The sequence below is a fragment of the Rhinolophus sinicus genome, linkage group LG18, assembly GCF_036562045.2.
Source record: "Rhinolophus sinicus isolate RSC01 linkage group LG18, ASM3656204v1, whole genome shotgun sequence".
Classification (NCBI taxonomy): domain Eukaryota; kingdom Metazoa; phylum Chordata; class Mammalia; order Chiroptera; family Rhinolophidae; genus Rhinolophus; species Rhinolophus sinicus.
The window spans coordinates 4,415,593-4,440,126 of record NC_133767.1 but is presented as its reverse complement, the minus strand read 5'-3'; the positions used below and the strand labels follow the sequence as shown (position 1 = coordinate 4,440,126).

The 24,534-nt window shown below is 47.4% G+C and overlaps 1 protein-coding gene across 2 annotated transcripts in view; it reads left to right on the top strand.

Annotated features, from left to right (window-relative positions):
- XYLT1 (xylosyltransferase 1) overlaps positions 1–24,534 on the top strand; it is a 335,332-nt gene that overhangs the window by 30,951 nt on the left and 279,847 nt on the right. Inside the window, exon 1 of one of the 2 annotated variants that reach the window (XM_074322543.1) lies at positions 20,229–20,745. The exons of the other annotated variant lie outside the window; for it this stretch is intronic. Within the exon in view, the coding sequence (XP_074178644.1) occupies positions 20,416–20,745 (330 nt within the window). The 5' untranslated portion in view covers positions 20,229–20,415. Of the gene's footprint in view, positions 1–20,228; positions 20,746–24,534 lie in introns of those variants that run through there. 2 annotated transcript variants of the gene reach the window in all.

Sequence of the window (24,534 nt, the reverse complement as noted above, 5' to 3'; positions counted from 1 at the left end):
GTCCCCTACAAAGAACATTCTATGGTTGATAGAAAGGATTGTTTGCATCCTTCCTGCTTCCATAACCAGGTGACTTAGAGGAAGCAGAAAGATCGGAGGGAAATGCTTCAGGCAAACTCACATTAGCTGCTAAAACCACTGTGGTTTATCCTTTCTCCATCCAAATAAAACGGCCATCTTTACAGTAAATGTGATGAACGGACACGCCGTTCTTGGAGATGTATGTACATTCTTGCGAGACTTTGTCCCCCTTTCTCTCTCTTCCTCCCCGTCTTCTTTTCATTTTGCAATGCAACAAAGTTTCACGAGGAAAGGTTTTATAGGAAATCCATGTCTGGGGATTTATTCAGGCCTTTGTCATAAATATGGCAACACAGAACCAGCCTCTTGCTCTACAGCTCCAAATATTTCAGCAAGGTGATTACCGTAAAGTACGTGCCTCTCTTTGGCTGGAGTAAGTCAGGTGAGCACACGGCTGCTTTCTCAGACAGGACTGAGATGCACGCCGTGCAAAGGCTTCCCTTGATGAGAAGGCAAACCTGACTTTTCGAAGGGAAGGCAGTCTTTTTCCCCAAAAGAATACTACGTTGAAATGGAATTGTCTTTTTTAAAACCCAGATCAGCATCTAGGGGGCACATACACGAACAGCCGGCGAGAGTAGTTTCCCCGGATGAAAAATGTCCTCATCCTTTGATGCATCTTTGTAGTTCGCATAATGACCTTTAAAATCGAGTTGCCGAGAATTAGACCAAGCGGAAAAAAAAGAAAATCAAAGCAAGAAAGCCCCGAAAAGATGATAAGGGATTGTTTAAGTGCCCGCTAATCGGGCGCTGTGCCATCGGTGACCTGCAACATAAACCAAGGGAATAGGCGAGCCACTTTCCTTGGCATTTCTGGATAAAAATCTAATGTGAGAATTAAAAATCAATTCAGTGACTAGTTTCCATGCCGGCCCAAATCTCGACGGCCCATGCAATCCTCGACTCCATCACCGTGGAGACAGCCAGGGATGTTGAGTGGTCCAGCTGACCATCTCAGATAAGCAGGGTGGTCCCCTCCATCCATTAGATGATGCTGTTGGTTAAATTCAGTGTCTGATAGGAACTGGTGGGTCTTTGCCACTCCAGCTGCTCAAGTTTTATCTGCAAAAGCCTGGATTTTCTTTGTCCTTCACGTCTCAGCACTGCTGCCACCTGCTCCAGACATCTTCCCTGACCACTTGATCAAAAGACTCTCCCCACGCCCCAGTCACTGGCCCCCATTGCCCGTTTCAGTTTCTTCCTGGGTGTCAATACTATTCTTCCTCATTCATACATTTATTTGTATATTGTCTCTCTCCTCCCATGGAACCGAAGCTCAGAGGGTCCCTGTCTGTCTCATTCACCATTTCCAGTACCCAGTGTTCACAGCGCCCAGAACAGGGCCTGGGACATGGCAATTGGGGGATAAAATGTGAATAAAGGAATGGCCGTCCTTTCTAACAGTCATTTTTACACATGTAGCTTATTGTGTGCAAGCCAAATACATGGAAATCTGGCACTATATTCTTAAATAATTTAGAAGATCTTTCTTCCACTTGACATGCACAAAAGAATCTTACCGCCAGCCCCCACGGGGCCATGAGGGACAATTTCACCCTCTTTCTTTCGGGGGAGCAACAGGTATAAACGGAAACGCGTGTTGACTTTGGAAACTGGAGGCACCTGGGGCAGGCCGGGTCTTCTGGAAGCAGGTGTGGAGTTGGAATCTGGGGAACTGGGTGTTTGTTAGGAACCGAGAACATTACTGGGGAAGCATTCACAGGGGGAAAAGAGAGAGAGGATGAGGGTTTCTTGGCGTCAGCACGTCTGGGTCAGGGCTAAGGACGGCTTGTGCAGACGACAGAATGTCCCCCTCTCTCACTCCCGGGCCCCAGCACGCCCCCTTGCGGCTGCTGGGTAAAGTGTTCTGCTCACCCGCTGCTCCTCTGGTGGATCCCAGGGTCCACGTCCAGGGGCAGACACCAGGGAGCCACACTGTGGTCGTGGGCCCCAGCCATTCCTTCTAGCCCAGCGTTACCGACAACAGAGCGGCTACGTTCGCCAGCTATTTCTTCCTGTGCCTCTTTTTTCCATGGGTTTATAATTCAAAAGAGCAAAAGAGGTGTGACGGGGATCTCAAAAGGGACAGCAGCCGAATGTCTGCTCTGTAGGTTGGGCCAGAGTCAAGGAGCAGGAACGGTTCAGAAAAAATGACCTTCAACCGCAAGGTCAGAGTCTGCTCTGGGCAAGACGGCGTGAACCATATCCCACTTCCTAACCCATTTGCGTTTATCAGCGGCTGTCACCACACACAGTTACGGGCCAGTTATGCTCCTGTGCGTGGGGAATCCAGACCAGTTTACCCAACAGACGTGGGATGGCAGCAGGTGTCAGGCTCTGAGGTGGCGGTTCTGCAGGATGCAAACCGTGGTCGACCCGTTCGTTGGCCAGTTGTTCTAAGCTTGCTGTTTTCCATCAATAAGGGTTCTTTTATTTTATCAACTTCTGCAAAGAGAGGGGAGAAACTCTGAAGGGATGGGCTGGCCAGATAAGAAAGCAAGATGTCTCCGTACATTAGTCACTTCCAAGGACTCAACCTCTTCAGCGCCCAAGACCATCAGGAGTGATCTGAGCCGTTTAACAGCAGAGGGGGCTCTGTATCAGTCCCATTTATTTCAGGGCCAAGGTTATGCAGCTAATGGGCCTCTTAACCGATAGCTTTCTGCCTGCAGGTCCTTTGTGTTGAAAAGATAGCATTAAAATACATCGACCCAAAAGCTCATGTGAGCAAATGAAATGTACCCTGGGGAAGATGGGCCTCTAGGCTGATCATTGGGGCTGGGGGACTCTTAATGGCCAGTTGAAATACAGCCGTTGGTCACTTCATCTAGAATGTCCCCGTTTCCTGCCCCCAAAAGTTACTTGCTAGGCCTTTGCCTATCTTTTCTTCTTCCTCCTTTCTGCTACCTGAGCCATATGGAGAGAAACTCTCTCATCTACACAGAAAACCACATATTGTATGATTTCATTTATGTAAAAGGCCCAGAAAAGGAAAACCCATAGAAACAAAGTAGATCAGTAGTTGCCAGGAGCTGGCAGTGGGAATGGGGATTGACTGTAAATGTGCAGGTGGGGTCTCACTGGGGTGCTGAAAATGTCCTAAGAATAGAGTGTGGTGATGGTCACACAACTCAGTAAATTTGCTAAAAATTGTTAACTTGCACACTTAAAATGGGAAAATGTTATCGTCTGTAGTTTCTTGTACCTCCATAAAGTTGCTTGTACAAAAAGAGGAAGGAAGGGAAGTAGGCACTGTGGCCGTTTTGATGTCCTGCCCACGTGCCCTTATGTTCCCAGACAGGCCCGCTGGCTTCTTCCTCCGGTCTCAGAGCTCTTTGCCAAGGGTTTTCTCTGGCCAGCGCAGTCCACTCTGCCAACACGTGTGTCAGACTGGACGTGCCCGGGAATTCATGCCCCCGAGAGAAATCCTTGACCGCTAAGTGCTAGGAATCTGTGTATAAATAAAAACTCCGGCTCCCTTGCCCTTTGGGCGTGTTTTGTATGGAGTTTCCAAGACTTCTTCAAGCAGGATTGAACTCCAGTTCCCCAAGTGGTAACTTGCTCCATGAAATGCACTTTACAGGCTCCCTTCCCTTCTCTGCCTCAACTTCCTACTCTACTGGCGTTTCCTGGGAACCCCCCCCCCCGAATATATCTCTTCCACCCAAATCCTTGTCTCAGAGTCTGCTTCTGGGGTAACCCACTCAGAAAGGAAAGACCTGTTGGAAATTGGTAAGAATTAAAAGTTGATTAAAGAGTTTACATTGAAGTTGCGCCATAACCTTGGGGGTCAGATTGCCTGGGCTCAGCTCTCTCTTACTAGTTACGTGACTTTGACTAAGTTACGTGACCCGAAGTTCTCCTATTTCTCGTCTGCCTCATCCAGATAACTCTAGCATCTGTGTGACAGGGGCAGTGTGAGGACGCAGTGAAACAGTGCAGCTGGAGCCCTTAGCAGAGGAATTGGCACGTAGTAAATGTTTAATAAGATGGAATTATACGTGATTTTATGGGGCAATGGCTGGTTCACCGACTACTCACTCACATTTGAACTAGACTGAAAAAGAAGGTAAGAAGGTTGATTGGATTTTCTGGGGGCTCATCCATAGTGTGTGCCTTTGTAGCCAAGGTCATAAAGCTCTGGGTTTGCTGCTGGGGTGACCTCACCAAATGACCCCAGCCACTCTGGAGGTGGGTAGAAAATGGAACAGACGGCACCTTATTTTTCTTGATGAACAAACTGAATTGAATACTTCTCTAAAGGAAGCCATTTAACTAAAGTAATGATGAAAAATTAGTAGAGTGAGTTTTATGACCTTCTGAAAAGAAGGAGACGCTACCATATTTTACTTGGTTCTATATTAAGCCTGGGTTGCTCGTTGGGTGAAAGAGAAATTCTGCTATAACTGAGTGTGGGACTTTGAAAAGTTATTTCCCTTCTCTTAAACTAGGTCTTCATCTGTGAAAAGGAGATAACAAGGCTTACCTCAAAGGGATATCTGAAGATTTTATCATTCATTAAGTTTAACGGTAACTGTACAAGGTCTAGCATGCAGCAGATGGTCAACATTCGCTCTTTTTTTTCCCTTTCTCTCCAGGTTAATTTGGATAGAAATTTAGTTGCTTCAACCTGTAGGAAATAGAGCATGTGTAAGGCTTAAGTGACCATCACTCACTTGGCAGAAATAATCCAGCAGGCAAAATGCATGACGCACATGCCCCCGTTCCCTCTTCCACAATCATAGCAGACATTACCAATCAATCATTGCTCTTTTCATTTGAGTTTGACTACAGTCCCAGAATCTTTTCCAGCAGCGCTCTCTAGGTCACCGCTACCAAATGATCAAATTTGGCACGCAAGATGAAAGTTATTTGCCTACCCCTAGTGTAAGCTTAAAAATAATGGAGTTTAGCACAAGGTCTGGTACTCAATAAATACTTAATAAATGGGTGACTACAGGCTAACTGCAATGAGGGCATTGAGTACTCCCATTACCTGTGTCTTCACTAGCAAGCTTGTCTCAAGATCAAGCCCAAATTCCTCCCCGGTCCTCCACCCATAATGTGGATCTTTTCTTAGTGGTTGAAGGTGTTTGGAGGGTACCTGGAATGCTCATAACCATAGGGACACAGGAGCCTCCTCTGAAAATGTGTGTATTAGCACAGTCTCATCTTGGGAGAGTGTCCCCTTTATAGCATTTTTATGTCGTGCTGGCTGCTCAGAAAATTCCCAGAAGTTATCTGAAGCACTTATGCTGGTGATGGAGCCATCCTTAATTGCTAGAACACAGGCAACTATTTACTTACCAGGGAGCACATCTCAAAACCGTAAGTCAGGAGGCTGCAGCTGAGCTGTGAGGCCGAGGCTGACTGTGAGCTCCTTAGGAAACTGGTTTCAGCCGTAGGAATTACTGGCCTTTTAAAGCCCAGAGACCTGCCTCTGACATCCAGTCTGCAATTCCAGTCGTCCCATGCTATTAGTCACTGCAAGATTGATTCTTGGTCCAATGTTCGCTTTTTTTCTGTTGTAAACTTAAAAGCACTAATTGTGTTTACACAATTATGAAAATTGAACACATCTATTAGAAGTGCATAAAATTTGGCAAAAGAAAACAAAATCATCTGTAGATCCATCACCCAAAGATAGTATTAAAATCTGGGGCATCCTTTCCCTTTTGTCATTTTTTTCTATGCATGTTTTGGCATAGTTATGTTTGTGTATTACCTGTCAAGAGTTTATGTCCTGATTTTTTAAAATTTAACTTCGTAACGTAGCATAGCTCCCTGGTTTGGGCAAACTCTCCACACACATTTTAGCTGCTGTGTAAGTCCTAAACATTCCAGTAAGTCACTATGCGATGATTTACTTTATCATTAGACGATAGTGTTCAAAGCTGTTTCTGATGTTTTGCCATTGTAAAGACACTATGATGGCTATATTTGCAAGGTTTTCTTGTTCTTTTTCTGTACGTAGGAGTATTTCCTTGTAACATTTGGTTAGATTCCAGACCTACACCCCACCCCCTCTCTCCCAAAGAGATATAAAACACCTAAAATGGGTAAAGTCTACATCTTAAGCGTAGAGCTCAACTAATATTTACACATGGATGCCTAGCGTACCACTACCCAGATCGAGGCACAGGGCACCTACAGACACCCCGTGTGCCTTGTATGCTTGATTTTTAAACAACAATTCGCTTTGTGCCTTCCCAAGAAACACATCTTCTTTGCCCTGAAAACTACGCAGTTTCTTTTCTGCCCCCAAATGCTATCGCTGTGCTAGATTATAGCAGTATCGTCCTTTGGCACCATGGTGGCACGTCGGTATGTGGGGGTCCCCCCAAAAGCCGCTGCTCAGCGGGCCGCCCACTGTTCGCGAAGGGAACCCAGATGAGCACTAGTCAAACTCGACACCTGGCTTTCAGCCCCCTTCCATCTGCCCTTGACATACTGATTAGAGAGTTTTAAACATACTGTGTCTTTTTTACCCAGTTGAATAAATGAGAGTGGGAAGACCCAGCAAGTTCTTCTCTTTCTAGCAACTGTGGAACTTGAGGGAATTAATTTATTAAATGACAACTCACCATGGATAACGGTGTGAATGTTAAGTGAAAATGTCTCTGTAGACAAATATGTATACATATACAAATACATAGAAATAAAAAAATTTATAATGAGTGAGAGTAAACATTTATTAGACTGTTCTCTGATTCTTTCCCTGCTCTAACCCTACTCGGCACCACCACCATTATCCTGGCCACCATCACATCTGTTGGGTGCCTACTGTGTACCAGAGATTACCTAAATCATTTACATACATCACCTTGTTGAATTCTCACAATAATCCCCTCCCCATTTTACAGATGAGGAAACTGAGGTGTGGTGCACCCCACAGGGAATCAGTATTGTGACTAGGATTGAACCCAGTGTGCTCTGCCCCCAGGGCTGGCACATTCAGTCACCTGGCTGTTCCTCTGCTCAGGAAACACACACTCGAACTTTTAGGGGATGGCAGTTTACTGATCTCCCATTTAGATTTCTGACAATTGACCTATTTGAAATTGCACATGCCAACTCTAGAGAAATGAAATCTGCGCTTTATATCGTCGGGGAACATTTCCTATGTTTTGCATGGTTGGTAAACGAAGGTGGGTTTTGGTGCCTTTAACATTTCCAATGGCTTCATTGAGCTATAATTCCCATGCCATAAAAAAAAAAAAAAAAAAGAAAGAAAATTGCCATTTTCGGCGTATTTACAGTTATGCCACTGTCACCACAATCTAATTTTAGAACATTTGATCACCTCCAAGAGACATCACATTCCCATTATTTCTCGCTTTCCCAGCCTCTGGCAACACTCAACTACTTTCTGTCCCAGTCGATTTACCTATTCTGGACATTTCATCTAAATGAAATCATCCCGCATGTGGTCTTTTGTGTCTGGCTTCTTTCCTGAGCATGTTTTTGAGACTCATCCATGTGGTCACATGAATCAGTGCTTCCTTCTTTTATGTTGCTAAAGACTTGCCCATCACGCCAGTAGGATTTTCACCGTGGGAGATGTCGTTCTCATCCGCTCCACTTATAAGGCTCAGTTTATTCAAAATGGTCTTCTGTTTCTCCAGGCAGGTTCCCTGCTTCCTTTTCCTCCTGTTGTGGTTTGTTCTTAACGCGCTCCTTTCTTTTCTTTCTTTTCTCTTCTCTCTTTCTTTCTTTTTCTGACTCTTCTTCAATTTTCATTGTTTTGTTTTGTTCATTTATATTTTAAAGACTTTAATCCATCCAGTATGTTCTTGTACATGGTATAAGAGCCCAATATTATTTTCTTCCAATGGAAAGTCAGCTGAGCAAGCAACATACTTTAAATAAACCGTATTTCCCTACTGGGTCAAATATCACCTTAATTATACATTGATCTTTTTTTTTTTTTTTATTCCTAAACCAGCAATACCATATTTATTTGCTTATAATCGACTTTATGGCATATTCTGATATGTTATTTACTTATTGACTTATTGATGTATTGGCTTTTTTAGGGCATTTTCTCTATTTGTTTAATCCAATTTCCTCATTTGCTGCCCACCACCACAAAACCAAACTTGATGTTCTCATTGATACCAGAATTTTAAGTTAATTTCATTCATTTTGGTAAGATTTGCGTTTTACATCAATCTTCCCCCTCAAGACCATCGTTTTTATTTCCATTTGTGTGGATCTTGTTTTATGAAATTCTATGAGATTTTGAAGATTATTTAAAAAAACAGTTTTCTTCATATAATTTTTAAAGCCTTTCTTCTTAAGTGCTTTCCCAAGTTATTTTATAGTTGGTGCCATTCTGACTGGGATATTTTTTCCATCTAATTTCTCCTCAGATCCATTTCAAAGTCACTGTTGGTATAGAGAAAATCTATTAATATTGTATAATTTTATTGTTTCCAATCACTTTACAAATACTGTTCATCGATACTAGTATAATTACAGTGTTGTTGTTTTTTAAATCTTACTAGAATTTATTTCCTTAGTATACAAGCCAGCCATCAGGAAAATGAGAGAGGTTAAGGTTATTTCCCCAATGCTTTCACTAATTATTTTCTTATCTTAATGCATTTACAAGAATGTCTACTTATTTAAACATTTCAGTGTTCACCATTGTGAATACTGTTTTTGTTCAATCGTCTTCATTATTTTTAGGAGACTTCCTTCCGTCATGTTTTACTTGATGATTTATTAGGAATGACTCCTAAATTTAACGAAATGGCTTCTCAGTTTTACCTTTAATATATTGATGTAATTAATGGATTATGTACATAGATACCTTCCCTGATTTTCACACCAGCCTTGAATTCCGGGAATAAGCTCTACTTGGTCATAACACTTCATTCATTTGATGCTGGTAGTTTAGGCAAAATATTTGTCTTATTCATAAGTAGAATGTATGTTTAGTTTGCTCTTCTGGTGCGATCTGGATCAGAACTGGGGTTTAATAGACTTGCAGCTCCTCATTACTGTCAATGGCAGAGGTTGTCGTTCCTGACTGCACATTAGAACTGTCTGGAGAGCTGTTTTAAGATGCTGTGCCAGGCGCAGTTACAAAACAGTCATGGGGATGTAAAGTACCACACAGGGAATATAGTCAATGATATGGTAATAACTATGTAAGGTGTCAGGTTCCCCACCTAGATTTATCAGGGTAAGTTATATAAATGTGTAACCACTATGTTGTACATCTGAAATGAGCATAATATTGTATGTCAACTGTAATTGAAAAATTAAAAATATATATTAAAAAAAGGGGCTATATATGGCACACTCCACACAGATTGAATAGGAATTTCTGGGAGCGGGGTTTGTACATAATTAGTTTTAAAAAGTTCACCAGGTGATTCTGTCATGCCGTCAAACTTGCGAACTCCTGTGTGTGATTTGGGATTGTCTAAATAACACTGAGGCAATCTGTTATTTCACATAAGGTTAAATAGAAGTCAGCTAGGAACCTCTCTGATTTGGGGGACTTTTTCTATGATAAATCTTTTATCCTTTTGATAATTGGTGTCTGCAAGTTTTCTACCTTTTCTTCAGTCATTTTGTATATATTTTTGTAGAAATTAGACATTTCATCTCAGTTATCAAATGTGTTCCATATGATATTCTCTTCTCTTTTTCTTCTCTTCTGTAACTTTGGTCAAGGGTTCTTTTTGATATAACCATATTTTATTTTTTCCTTTTTCAGACTTGTGTGTGGGGTGGGGGCGTCAGTTGTATGTTATTTTTAAAAAGAAGCTTGTGAATTTGTTTTTGTTTCTGCTTTTTGTGATTTCAATTCCCTTACATCCAAATTCTATCATTAATTTCCTATTCAGAATTTCTTTTAGTTTATTTTGTTCTTATTGTAACATCCTGGGGTTTGTAACAAGTTCCTTTATTGTTTTATTAGTTATCCTTTATAATGAAGGCATTGCAGTCTGTTACTTTTCCTCTGACAGCAGCTTTTGTTGTATTTTATAAATTCTGTGCTAGAATGGTCTCTTGTTTATTGCCTCTTCCAAAAAGGATTGAATTTTGTTATCTACGATTATGTGTGTCAGTTTTTAAGTTATAAAACAATCTATTTCTAATATTAGATTATTATCAAAGAGTTTGGCTTGAGCAAAATTTCTTTTGCTTCCTTTGTTGGGGCTTTCTTTATGTCCAGGTAAATGACAGATTTTATGAATATTAGAAAATAATATTTATTTTCCTTTAAGACGAGCATATTTCTGTTTCTATGTATTAAATTGAGTTTGTAGGTTGAACTGTGCAATTTCTCCCTGTCCTTACTTGTTTTTACTTCTATTTAACTGCTTGATATGAAAAATAGTATTACTTTCTTCAAATACATATGTAATTATTTTATCAGCTTCCCATTATTTTTCTAATAGTTTTCAATGTCTGTACTTGGTGTTACTATGTGCTTGGCACTGTTCCAAGTGCTTTTGAACATTAACTCATTTATTGCAGCATCAGAACAATTCTAGGAGAAGGGTAAGATGTCTTCCCTGAAAACATAGGGATGTGAAATAACTCACCACAGCCCCAGAGTTAGTAAGACGCCGATGCTGGATTCACATGGGGTGGTTTGGATCCAGTCTTGTTCTCAGCCATCACCCTGCATATGACATCTGTGGCATCAGTGGCCTTCCCTTCTGGTGAATGGCCTCCTTGTTACATGGGTAATATGGCTTCACCATCTTCTCAGGGGACCCTATTCCTGTAACAACAGTCGATGAATCACAGCAAAGCACCAGACTGAAGGAAGTCAGGATAACCACCACCCTTTCCTGAGATGTTTTTGGACTGTGACTAAGAAAATGATTCATTCATTGATCCAACAGAAATTAATTGAACACCTACTATGTGCCAAGCACTTAGTGCTGGGGGTAGAGTAGTGAATAAAACGGATAAAACTTGCCCTCATGGAGCTTATAATCCAGTGGGGTAATACAGGTAAAAAAAAAAACTGTAACAAATGATTTATATGTGAAAGATGATAAGGGCTACAGAAAACAACAGAACAAAGTAAAGGCGATTGGGAGTGTTGGGTGGGGCACTGCAGTGTCACTGGAATAATCAGGAGACGCTTAAATGGGAAGGTGACCTTTGTGTAAAGGCTTGAACCAGGGGAATGAGGGAGATACACAGAAATCCAGGTGAGGAGAACTCCAGACAGAATAAGCAACCAGCGCCGTGCCATGAGGTGGGCCTGCCTGGTGCATTCCAGACACGACAAGGAAGCCAGGGTGATGGAAGAGCAGAGTAAAGGTGAGCGTGTGAGGTGAGAGAGACGATGGAGGCTGGATGGTTATGGGACCTAGAGACTCTTACATGGACACTGGCTTTGTTTCTAAGAGACATGGGACCTGTTGAGAGTATTGAGTAGAGAAATGAATGACAGCATCACACTTCAGTTGTATCAGGTTCTCTGGCTGCTTTGTAAAGAGTCGGGCCCGGTGAGAAGCGGGCTGCCCCTCAGGAGGCTCCTGTATACCTCCAGGGAGAGGTGATGGGGCCTTGGGCCAAGGTGATGGCGGTGGGGCCCGTGAGATGTGCTCAGGTTCAGAAAGGTGGAGCGACAGGATTGCTAGTGATTGGATGTTGCTATGACAGAAAGAGAGCAGCTGGGAGAATACAAAGGTCTTGAGACGGGGAAGCTTTGGGTCAAGGAAGCTTGGGGAGGAAGATCAAGAATTCAGTTTCGGACAAGGTATCTTGAGTATCGCTGGGAGACCATTCTCCATGGGTCGCTCATGTTTCTGCATTTCTTGTGAGCAGATGCCCTCAGGGCTCTCTATGCTGGGCTTCCTTTCCAAGGATATTGGGATAATGAGCATTATTGGAAAATGGAGGTATTCTCCTGTTGGGGAAGAGGGCAGATGTGTCTGCTGTCCAGGCTGATAAAGAGTGTCTCTCTCTGCGACAAAGCTTAAGTAGCTTTGCTTGCAGCCCACGAGAACATTTGGGGGTTGGCTCAGCTGCGTACACAGTATCTACCTGGGTCCCCTGTGCATTACCCCATGGGTCTTGGGAAGTAAGGGGACCGGACGCAAACATGAAGTTCCTGCTGCCTGCTGTGCTGTGAGTAATGACGTCTTTGTCTCCGACCCAGGAGTCTCATGTCTTCTGCCAGCGTCCATGAGATAACGTGTTAGCTTGCAAGTAGGGTAAAATCCCCAGTCCCTTCACCATTCTTGACAGAGAGACCTGTTAGACATCCAAGTGGAGGTGCATAAACAACTGGGTATATGATTTTGGAATTCAGGGGAGGCGTACGGACCGGAGATAAAAATTTGTGCGTTTGCACCATATAGTGATTTTTAAAGCCAACACTGAAAACTGGGGAATGATGGCAGATAGAGCAACACAGGAAGAGGAGGGAATAACCAAAGAGGCTGAGATGGAGTACCTGTGAGCAGAGGGAAACACAGAGACTAGTGTTCTAGAAGCCAAAGAAAGAAAGGGGTCCAAGAGGAAAACGTAGCAACGCCTGCTTTAAGAGAAAATGGGGAGGGAGGAATTGGAGACAGTGAGTTAGACAACTCTTTTGAGGACTTTTGCTGCGAAGGGAACAGAAACATGGGGTAGAGGCAGGAGAGGGAAGTGGGACCAAGGGAGGACATTTTCTTGTTTGTTTTTAATCAGAGAAGTAGAAGTAAGTTTGGCTACTGGAGAGAAGGATGCTATAGAGAGAGGCAAGCGGCGATAAGGGGATGAGACGGAAGTGTTGGAGTCATGTCCACTCATAGGGGAGTGAGGACGTGGTCTGGTAAGAAAATGGCGGAGTGGGCCTCATGCAGGAGCCTGGGAGTTTGTCCCTAAAAACGTAGTCATTGCACCTATACACGGAAGTGCGCAAATGGGATAGGGGAAGCTTGTGGGAACTCCCTTCTGCTTGCTTCCTCCTTCCTCAGTGACCTAGGAAACAAGGCCATCGGGAAAGTGGGGAAGGGAGAGGAATGTCAGAAACTGGAGGGCAGTGCAAACAGATGGCCTAGGGCTTGGGAGAGTGACCGGAGCAGCAAAATGCAGAATGATGGAGCAGCCTGGAGGGCCCCCTCGAGGCCTGTGGTTGTAGAGGGCGAACCTGTCCCTTTGTGGTGGCTGTGGGATGCAACACTCAGGAGCTGTGGCAGCCATGTTTTTACTACACGGAGGGCGTTTTGTTCTTGCTGCGAGAGAATTAAGCATGCAGACAGAAGCAGAGACAAGAGATGAAGGGCCTGACTTGTGTGCATGGGTCTCTAGTTCCCCGGGCCTAGCTTTCTCTCTGAGCTTCTTTCAGTTAGATCGCTCAATTCCATCACACACCTCAGTATACCACCTATAGAAACAGAAACCCGGGTTGCGTCGCTTCAACCCATGGCGGGGCCGGGGTGGTGGTGGTTTCATTCTCAGGTTTGAGTAAAAATTCAAGGGTGGACGATGTCTGCTGTCCATTCTTTGATCACCCCTAACTCCAAGGAAAGCTGGGAACGGTTGCTTTCTGTTTGGGCACCTCATCATCCCCAATAAATCAGGATTCTTTACCAAGCAAGAAAGGGACAATGTGTATTTGATGGGCAGCTAGCAGACTCAAACATATCCAATGATCTTCCAATGAACTCCTTTCTCGCTTGTCTTTTTGGAATGAATTCCTGAGGTATACAAATGAAAGAGATTTGAAGGACACTGAGGAATCACCATAGGTACCAGATGGGTTGAAATGGGGGGGTCCAGAACAGAGGCTGCAAACAAGATGGCAGAAGATGAGTTTGGGGGTACAAGACTAAAACTACTGACTTAAAGATACGGGGTTAGATAGAAACATGGTGGTACAGAGAGCCTTTGCGAGGGGTGAAGGGAAGGATAATAAAATAGGAGTGTATTTAGACAAAAAAAGTTTGTGATTTAATATGTCAGTTGCTCTCGATCCTTGTTTTGTAAGACGGTATTTTTAAAGTTCTTTTTCTTATTTTGTAGACTTTTCTTAATCCATATTATACCCTCGTCACACCCAGGCAAATGGTTGAGTTTTTATTTGAGAAACACCAAAATGACAAAAGAACTAAGAATCAAGCAGCGTTGTTCATTTATACATGACAAAAGCATGTGTCCACGTTGGGAAAAGTAGATGTGCCATTACTTACGCAGCTGACAGACGATGCTTGGTCATCACAGGAATCAGGCTTCTCAAACAGCTGCATTTCATGAGACAGTTCATGAAACACTCCAGGGTGATTCCCAGTGGGACCCTCCCTAACCAGCCTGTTTAAACTTGCCCTATTCTAGTCGCTCTAACAGATGGCTCCTTTGTCATTTCTTCCCAGCACTCGTCACACTCTGATAACACTTGTTTGCATCTTTACATGTCTGCCCTACCCGAATGAAAGCTCCATGAGGGCAGGGACCGCCTGCGTCTCATTTGTCTCTGAATCCCCAGCATGAGCACCATCCCGGGTACTGAGTAGGTTGTCAACAAATATTTGGTGACTATTACTTATTGACATCCTCAACACAGGCCTTGGCACATTAGTGTTCAATAAATGTTAATTCTCATTGTCACCATCACCGCCATCATCATCACCACCATCACCACCATCACCACCACCATCACCATCACCATCACCACCATCACCACCACCATCACCATCACCACCACCATCACCATCACCACCACCATCACCATCACCATCACCACCACCATCACTACCACCATCACCACCACCACCACCATCACCACCATCACCATCACCATCATCACCATCACCACCATCATCACCATCACCATCATCACCATCACTACCACCATCACCACCACCACCACCATCACCACCATCACCATCACCATCATCACCATCACCATCATCACCATCACCACCATCACCACCATCACCATCACCATCATCACCATCACCACCATCATCACCATCACCACCATCACCATCACCATCACCATCACCATCATCACCACCATCACCACCATCACCACCACCATCACCATCACCACCACCATCACCATCATCACCATCACCACCATCATCACCACCATCACCATCATCACTGTCATCACCGTCACCATCACCACCATCACCACCACCATCACTATCGCCATCATCACAGCTGTCATTGGCACAGTCCTGAATTTATAACCCTGGGGGGCCAGATTGGGCTCTACTCACATACAATAAACATTTATTTAAAGAAAAAGAAAGTCTGCCATAGTGTAAGACTTAGCCCTGGACTGTGTCCCCTTTTCAAACATCCCAGTGTTGCCATGGTAGCATACCAGCTGTGAGACCTCAGGGGGTCAAGGTGCTGGTGGGGAACAAGGTTAGATAATCCCATAAGCCATGGGGTAGTTTCTGATTGTCATATCTCCTTTCTTCATTTGCAGTCCCTCCAAATGCCTGATTCACCACCCCCCCCATCGCCCTGCCCCCATATACCCTCTCCTTGCAAATCGGTGGGGTTTCCTTCTGCACAGAGTGGACGCCACCACACTTAGGACCCCCGCTTTTCCTTGCTGTCTCCGTGTCTTTTCTCCAGCACGGTATGCAGTCAGAGGAAAGTTATTAGCTTCCTCGAGCTCCCTCTGCTGATACTCTGGGTAGAGAATCTGCTGGAAAACCGACAGGTTTCCAAAGCACAGCTGGGTGTCTGGCAGGACATGTCGCCCACCTCTGCCTGTGGTCTGATCAGAGGCTGTTTCCGTCTGTTGGGTGGAGTTGAGGGGCAGGGTACACGTGATGTATGTCTGTGGCTGTGTGTCCTTAGCGGCCCCCAGGGGCTTTCAGCATTCTGCCTCCTCTGACCTCCTTCTGCCCAGGAATCCTGGTGCTTGTCAGAGAGAACCAGGGCTTCCTAGCGATGGGACGATGTCAGTGCTCTTCCACTGACACCCAGAAACAGGGCACCCACGTTTATGATTTCTGTTTGCTGCAGAAGTAAAACCTAGGGGGAGATTTTTAAGTTTTTAAGGCAAAGTCAGGGTCAAATTGTAGAGTCTGGATGAAAACAGCTTCTAATAAACCAAAAAGAAACTGACAACATGATTAAGATTTAAAAAATGAACACCCACATATTTGACTAAATGTGATTCATGAAGTTCACTTAAATTCAGAAGAAGGCATGCCATGCTCTAGGCCTCCAGTACCTTCTGTCACAACTACTTGGAAGGGGAGAACATTTCTTTACAGACCAGCCTGCCAACGTGACCTGGCTAACATTCCTTCGATTATGCCACTGTCCAGGGCCAACATTTTATAGGAAAGATGTGACACTGTGTTACATACAATACTCTGATCCACAGTTCCCACCCCAGCAGCCTTCGGACACAGGTCGTATTATTTTTCTTCACCTTTTACAGGTTGGAATAATTGAGAAGAGGTCCTTGACCTGGGAGCCTGCTGTTAAAATGGAGGACTAGATTTAGTGCCATTTCCTCCAGGCAGCCTTCCCTGAATACCCTTCTGTCCCTCAAGTATCCTTGGACACTCTCATCATTCACACTGCCTTACTGTTTGTTATTCAGGAAACAGATAATACCTAACATTTATTGAGCACTTACTACCGTGTTTCCCCAAAAATAAGACCTAGCTGGACCATCAGCTCTAATGCGTCTTTTGGAACAAAAATTAATATCAGACCTGGTCTTATTTTACTATAATATAAGACTGGGTATAATATAATATAACATAATATAATACCAGTTCTTATATAAGACAAGATCTTATATTAATTTTTGCTCCAAAAGATGCATTAGAGCTGATGGTCTGGCTAGATCTTATTTTCGGGGAAACACAGTATGTGCCAGTCTCTATAGAAAAAAAAAAATCTTTACATGGATTATATTATTTAATCCTTATAAGAAATCTGTGAAAAAGGCCTGCAATGAGTCCCCATTTTACAGATGAGGAAACTGAGGCATAGAGAAAGTAAACAACAAACACTGAAAGTCTCAGCTAAAAGCGGCAGAGGTGGGGGCTCTGTCTGACAGCTCCTTAAGGCCTAAGATTCCAGCTCCTCAATTTCCCACATAGTCCCTAGCTTAGCGCTGGGCACACCCAGAGCTCAGCCGGATTTGCTGACTGATTTACTCTGCCTTCACTTGAAGGTGTTGATGAAACAGGATTTAGGGGTGGGGATGGGGAGGGCAGCCCACAAATCAGCTGGATTTTCCTTAGAGCTCTGGGATTCTCAGTTACCGCGAGAGTAGGAACCGAATTTAAAAAGAAAAGAGTAGGAACCGTATTTAAAAAGAGAAATTCCTCAGGGAATCTTCTTCAGATCTATATTTCACTGGCCCAGCATGATGCCTGGTGCATAATAGGGTCCAATACATCTGTGTTGAATGAATGAATAAGCTTTAAGAATTCTAAAGAAACTTGCTGCTGTTGCTACGGTTGCTGCTGTCAGAATCTCAGGCAGTGCTTTGGCTTAGTCTTATACATTGGGCTTCATGAAAATGCTTGAGGGGCCGGCTATCTTGGGGCAGGAAGATGGTCTTAGGGGACCCTAGGAGCTTGCTTTCCCACTCTTCTATCTCAGGTGACTTTTCACTCTGAAAACCTCCCATAAGCTGTTTATGGCATCCGTAACCTGCCCGGAGCTTTTAAACCTCTTTCTCGTGTGGCTTTTTATGAGTTGAGATAAACAAACAACTCCCTCTGTCTCCAGGGATTTGGGGGCCAGGATCCTTAACCTTGCTCCTTCAGCCTCTGGTCCCCGAGGGAGCTGAACCAGAGCGTGGGCTCCAAAGGACTGTGGTTAAACGTGTCGGGTGCAGGAAGCAGATAACATCTGCTGCTTACAGGAAAAATGCAGCTGAGACCTTGAAGCAAAGACAGGCCGCAGGGCGGGGTAGGGGAGTGGTGGCAAAGGGGGGAACCAAGAGTCCCCAGGGCAGCCTCTCCTGGGATTGGGAGGCTCTGTTTAGACACCGAGGAAGAGTGCTGGGGACATGTCGTGATGATCTTGATTGGGGACCATCTCATCCAGTCCTTCATTTGGCATTACAGAAACTGAAGTGCTGGGAAGGGGGTGACTTGCCCAAGGTCATGTAGCTTCCTGGTGTCTGCATGGAATAAATGGTGGTGGCTCCCTCCCCTGTACCTAGTCCCTCCTTCCCATAAGACCCAGGTCCCTATAGAATGTCCACGTGGTTGCAGGGAAGCTGGCGTCTCCCCAGGGCCAGAAGTGATGGATGGAATCTCGGCCAGGCTGATCAGCACATTCTATCTTCCCGGCCACAGTGCTTGTTTTAGGGGTGACCTATGACCTAAAGCTGGTTCAATCAGAGAGAATCTCTGGGCCATTGAGGAGAATGCTGGGAAACACCGCCCCTCCTTCTCCTGAGCTAGAAATGAACAAAGGATACAAATAATCTGAGCAACTGATGCCGGGTCATGACACGAAGAGAGAAGCTCAGGATGAAACCGACCCCGTGAGGGGCAGAGAGGAGAGATGGAAAGAGGAGTCCTAGGCCGCAGTTCTGAGTTGCTGGATGGAACCTCATTTTCTTGGTGGTCACTGCACCCCACCCTCCGGAAGCCATAGCACTTCATGGACGGTGCTAAAGTGATGCCAGCCTTGCTGCTTTTTAATGACCGACGTGGACACCTGGCTCCGCCTGTCAACCCCAATCTTGCTGAAGAGGAGAGTCAACCCGACTCACCTGTGGACCCCTGCACCTGGCCCGGTGGCTGATACAAGTTTGACGTTCATGGACTCTTACTGAGTGGATGAAGCGATCTTTCCCCTCCCTGCCTTCTTCTCTGATGGATCCGCTCCATTCCTCTGTCTTTTTCCCCTTAAAAATTTGGAGGAGGTTTAAAAGTACGGCAGACAAGATGCAACGCATTCACCTTGAGTCCCCAGTTCACAAACTGGGGTTTTGATCGGTTGTATTCTCCTAGTGGGGAGTGCATGTGTCCCCCCCACCAGGACACCTGTACCCTCTATGCACACACCTGTGTTCGGGGCTGCTGTGTAGAAAGAGAGGAAGGCGGGAAAGACTCAGGCAGAGCAGACGGGAGATGAAACTTGACCTTGCTGGGATCCTCAGTCTAAACCCTCGTGGACAGAGGAGGAAGCTCAAACCCAGGGACGACTCCTCCTGGCTCAAGGTCACCGGGACAGTCCAGCGGGGATGCAAAAGGACTCCACGTTATAACGCAAGAGGCGTTCCCTGCGGGGCTGAGCGCCCAGACCCAGCCTGGAAGGCCGGCTTCAGGATGCGTGGCAAGAAGGACCGGGGGGAAGGCTCGGGGCCCGCCTTTGGGGCTTGCAGCCTGTGGAGCCTGACGAACTCCGTGGGTCTCCCTTTCCCCACTGAAGCGCTTGCTCTCCAACTGGGTTTGGAGTCTCTTGGCTCGTGCGTCCGTAGGGACTGGAGAAGTGACTCAGTGAAGCTCTTAGTGCATCGCTGGCACTAGGGGGTGGGTGTGATTCAGGAGTCACTCACAGAGACTCATTCATAGCGTCCTCCCCGCCCTTTTAAGCCCGGGATCCAAGGATCCTGTGCGCGAGACCCTTCCGTGGCTCTGGCACTCCCAGAACATTCCTCACGTAGCCACCTGCCAAGCAGTCTCTGTGCGTGAAGATCCCTGTGCCACCAACTCCGTGGCGGGAACCTGCCCCACTCAGCCGCCTTGTGCTTGCTTCCCACAGGGAAGGCAGAACCTCAGGACCCCCAGATATTCCTCAGCGCCCCCCCACCTGGATTCTGAGAGGGCCCACCTTCTCCCAAAGCAGCCCCTGCTTTTGTGCCCCGCCTCCTTCTCCGTGCGGAGGGAACTGTCCCCCTTTCCCCTACCCCACTCCTACTTCTGTCCTCCGGGGGTCTGTCCTCTCTGCTCGCCCCACCCCCTTCCTCTCCCTCCGCCTCCTTCCTCCCTCGCTCCGCCTCAGGCCCCGCCTCTCTGCACCCCGGCCAGCGTCGCCCCCGGCCCTGTGCTGTCGCCCGCCCCCCTGCACCCCTCCAGAAGAGGTGTGTGTGGAGGGGGAGCCCCGCCGGCTAGGCCCCGCCCTCCCTGCGCCCCCCTCCCTGAGCGCGCGCTCCGGTGCCCCCTCCGCGGCCTCCCGCTCCCCGCCTCCCGCCTTCCCCTCCTCCTGGTGACGTCCGGGTCCCTGCCCGTCTGAAAACTCCGCGCCGCGGCGGTGGAGGCGGCGGCGGCGGCAGCAGCGGCGGCGGAGGAGCAGCGGAGCCGAGGCGGCGGCGGCCCGAGCGGGAGCCGGAGCGGCGGCCGCGGGAGCCGCGGGGAGCGCGGGGCGGCCCGGAGCGCCCGGGGTCCCCGCGCCCCGCTCGCCCGCCGCGCTCTGAAGATGGTGGCGGCGCCGTGCGCCCGGAGGCTGGCCCGGCGCTCGCACTCGGCGCTGCTGGCGGCGCTCACCGTGCTGCTGCTGCAGACGCTGGTCGTGTGGAATTTCAGCAGCCTCGACTCCGGGGCCGGGGAGCGCCGCGGGGGCGCAGCGGCCGGCGGCGCCGAGCAGCCGCCCCCGCCGCCGCGCCGCGAGCGCCGGGACCTGCCCGCCGAGCCCGCTGCAGCCCGAGGACGAGGACGGGAGCCCCAGGCGCGGGCGCGGGGAGGCGGCCCCGGAGAAGCCCGGGCGCAGCAGCCGGCCAGCCGGGGGGCGCTGCCCGCGCGGGCGCCGGTAAGATGCCCTTCCGGCGCGCGTCCCGGAGGGAGGGAGGGAGGGAGGCAGCCTGGCAGCCCAGCTCCACGCCTCCCAGCCCTTGAACCCCACTCGCCGCACTGGGACGCCCCAAGACTGCTGGCCCCACGTCCTTTCCCCTTGGAAGCCGGGAGAGCGTCCTTGCCAAGGCTTAGGGGCCAGGGGCTGCTCCACTCTGAGTCTGAGGACTGCCCCCTCGGGGTCCGGGGAAGTTATCTCCAGAGGAGGCGCTTTGGGGGTTCCCAGAGCTGGCTGGGTTCCTGCTCCCCGTTACTCTTGCTGAGCTCCCCGACTTGCTTTGTGCATGTGGGTGTCGGTGCCTCGGTCCCTGTCTGAGTGAGAGGACGGTGTCCGAGCTCCTCAGCCGCTGCTCATGGGAGGTTCTCGCTGCATCTTTGGTGTTTGCAGAGCTGGGTGCAGACAGCTCAGTGCCCTGCTTGCTGCCTCCTTTCTCTGCCCTGGCCTGTGAGAGGGTCTGGGATTGGTGTCCCAAGTCTCCAGCCGTGTCCCTGAATCAAGACTCAGTCTTGGGTGTCTGGTCTTACTTTGGGTCTCCTGTTGCCCATCTCTGGGCGTTTGACCCCTATCTTTACCTTCTCCGTCCCCACCCCTCACCTTGCCCTCTCTGACTTGCCTCATCCTGCTCTCCAGTGTCAGGGCATGGCCCCTTCTCCTGGATGGGGTCGCTGGCTCTCTGTAGCGTATGTAGCTGGGACCTGTCACCAGTTGTGTATCCGACCATGCCATCATGACTTGGGCTGCTGTGGCTTTTCTTTACTCTCCTTGGGTGGGAACAGCCTGGGCTCTGACAGTGTCCCTTCCACAGGTCTGTGGGGCCATCTGGGTGTTTTCTTCCCCTGTCCTGGGGTGCATTTCGTACCTTTGGGCTGTCTTGCTGAGCCCACTGAGCTAGGAGCTCACAGGACAGGAGTTCAGAGTCCCCAACTGGGCTGGGCTCTTAGCGCCTGTGGATGTGAGGGTTTGTCTTAAGGCATGACGAGAGCTGTGTGTCCATCTGTATGTTCATCATGCCACTTGCCTGCGGGGATTCTCCTAGCTCTTGGGGGACGTGAGACACCAGAGGAATAGTTGCAGGATCCCTAGGCACTGAACACATGTCTCTGTCATTTGTCACTTTAGGAGAGCCCTCACTGAAGGCTGCCTCCATGCATAGTGTGTGCTTGTTGATCTGCTAAACTTCTTGGGGTCGAGCGACCCTGCCTGCCAGAGTGTGGCTCTGTGTGCTGTGGATGGCCGTCGTGCTCGCAGGGAGCCGTCTTTCCCCCACTTGCAGGGAGCAGAGTAGAGTCAGATTCCTGACGGGGAACCAGAATATTTCCAGCCTCTTATTTACAGCACAGGGTCCTCTCAGACACTGCCTTTGAACTCCAGGAGTGGAGAGTGATGTGTCTGGGCAGAAATGCAATTAGAAGTTCTTTCTGGTTCGGAGCCCTGCTGGGTGGTGAGGTGGGAGGGGGGTTGGGAAGCACGCTGCTGGCCCCGTGTGGGAACCTGTAGGATGGACATGGCGAGCATGGGACTTACTGTATCGTTTGCAGCTGGGGTTCAGACGGGCATCAGGAGGTGCCTTTTGGGTGCAAATACCACCTGTTGAAACAAGTGGAGAGAAGGGAGGCGGCCTGGCTGCCTGGTTTCTTGCTGGGTCCCGGACATTTGAGGGTTCCACCCGCACCCCCAATGTGTGTATTCAGTCAGTGTCTTCTTCTCTCACCTCCCAGCACATCCAGAGAGGTTTGCAGTTGGGAAGTAGGTGGGAGCGTGTGCCATGTTTCCTTTTTTATTCCCTTTGGAATGCCGGTTCTGGCAGACCTGCTTTGCTTTCCTAAAACCGCTTTCCCCGGCCAGTTCACCTACTGCCCCACCCACATCTGCCAATGTCTGTCTCAGTTTCTCCACCTTCCCATGTAGACCTACATGTATTTTTTTTTTCCTCCTCTTCCTCATGGTTGTTTACTGTTGTCTCTCCTGGATTTGTATTTTGTTTCATCTGCTTGTCTCCCTCCCCCCACCCCCCATCTACTCCTGTGCTCTGTTAGATCCTGAAATTACAGTGCAGACTAGCTGGATGGGCTGGGGGGTCTGTTCTCCTCTAGCTGTGCCCACCAAGCCCCTGCCCTTCGATTGAGCTCAAGGAGACCAGAAGGGGGCAGGCTGTTCCCAAAGTCCTGTGTCGCCTGAGCTTGTGGGGTTGCAGGCTGTTCCGCAAGCCACCGAGGCCCTTGCAACATGCGGTTTGTTTGCAGGTCCTGCTTGGGCTGCTTCTGTGGTGCTGTGGGGCTTGATTCAGCAGAGGGACGTTATGAAAAGAAGTTCCCTGTGATTTTCCAGACCGCTCTTGTAAGGAGCTGGCGAGGCACACGCTTGGGCGATGAGGGTTCATCTCTGTGCTCTGTTAGTGGCTGGGTGGGGTTGGGTGGGGGTGGACATCTGTGCTTCTTGTGTGCAGAGGGAATCTGTGGCCAAGGTGGTGTTGGCGGGTGTGTCCCAAAGAGCGTCAGGCAGACATGGCACGGAGAGCATTTTCTAAACCAGACTTTGCTGCTTCCTCATACCCGCTCTGCCAGAGCGTCTGCACTTGTGCCTTTTATGTTGGGGGGGGGCTACGTCCCTGTGGAAGGACCCGATTGTACTTTGGTGCATTTTAAGAAGCCAAGAAGGAACCCCCAGTTTCACAACCAGACAGAGGCAGAGAGTATGAGGAGGGAAGCAAAACCGGCACGTGCATGAACGATTTGCAGCCTTCCCTTTCCCTCTCGGCTTCCTTCGGAGCTCTTCAGTATTAGAACTGTTGGCTGGATTGCAGCCGAGTTTTGTGGCTGTGACACTGAGTTTTTTTTTCATTGGGCCTCCAATAAGCTGTGGATTTCACTGTCCTCTCTGAATTTAAAAACCAGATGGGCTCGCTCCTAAAGGCAGGGAACACTAGAGAGAGTCAGAAAGATCACACTACAGGTTTGGAATAGATTTGTTGGAGAAAATGAGGGGGCCCTGTGTGTGTTCATGTAAGGAATATTTTTCTTTGCCCTCAGTGATCCCCCTGACGTCCTCGCATTTATTGCCTGTGCCCTTAGATAAACTGTTCCTCAGTAAGTTTCATTTAAAAAACCCAATTTTTTTATTGCTCTGACACACACACACACACACACACACACACAGTAGAACAGTGTTTCTGTATTGTCTGATCCCTTTGAAATGTTGATTTTTCAGCAGAAATTCCTCATGCTTCACATGACTCAGATAACTCAGGACTTTTTCAGACACTGGCAGCGACTTTGAAAAATGGGTTCACTGTATCCCACGCGCCTCTGGTTCTAGCAGCCTCAGAGGCGTAGCTTTCCTTTCTATCCAAATGTTTTGAGACCATAGAGAACAGAGGGTATTTTATTGACGGTTCTTTTTTTTTTTTCTTCACACTCTCAGTGGAGTTTTATTTTGCTTGAGCAGTGCATTACACTTTGTATACAGAAATATGCATCATTGAACAATATTTATCTTACTGCAAATGTTGCCATCTGCTTAATCGTATACTGGAAAATGTTAAATAAAATAGATAAATAAAGGTAGAGATGATTATACATATCATTTAAATAAAATAGATAAATGCAGAAATTATAGATATGTGTTTTATATACAAGTGTGTATATAGTGGTAATATATATACTATACATAGTATCTCTCTCTCTCTCTCTCGAGGTGTGATCAAAAAATGTGGTGAATGCTTAAATTAAAAAAAATCATTGCAGTAAA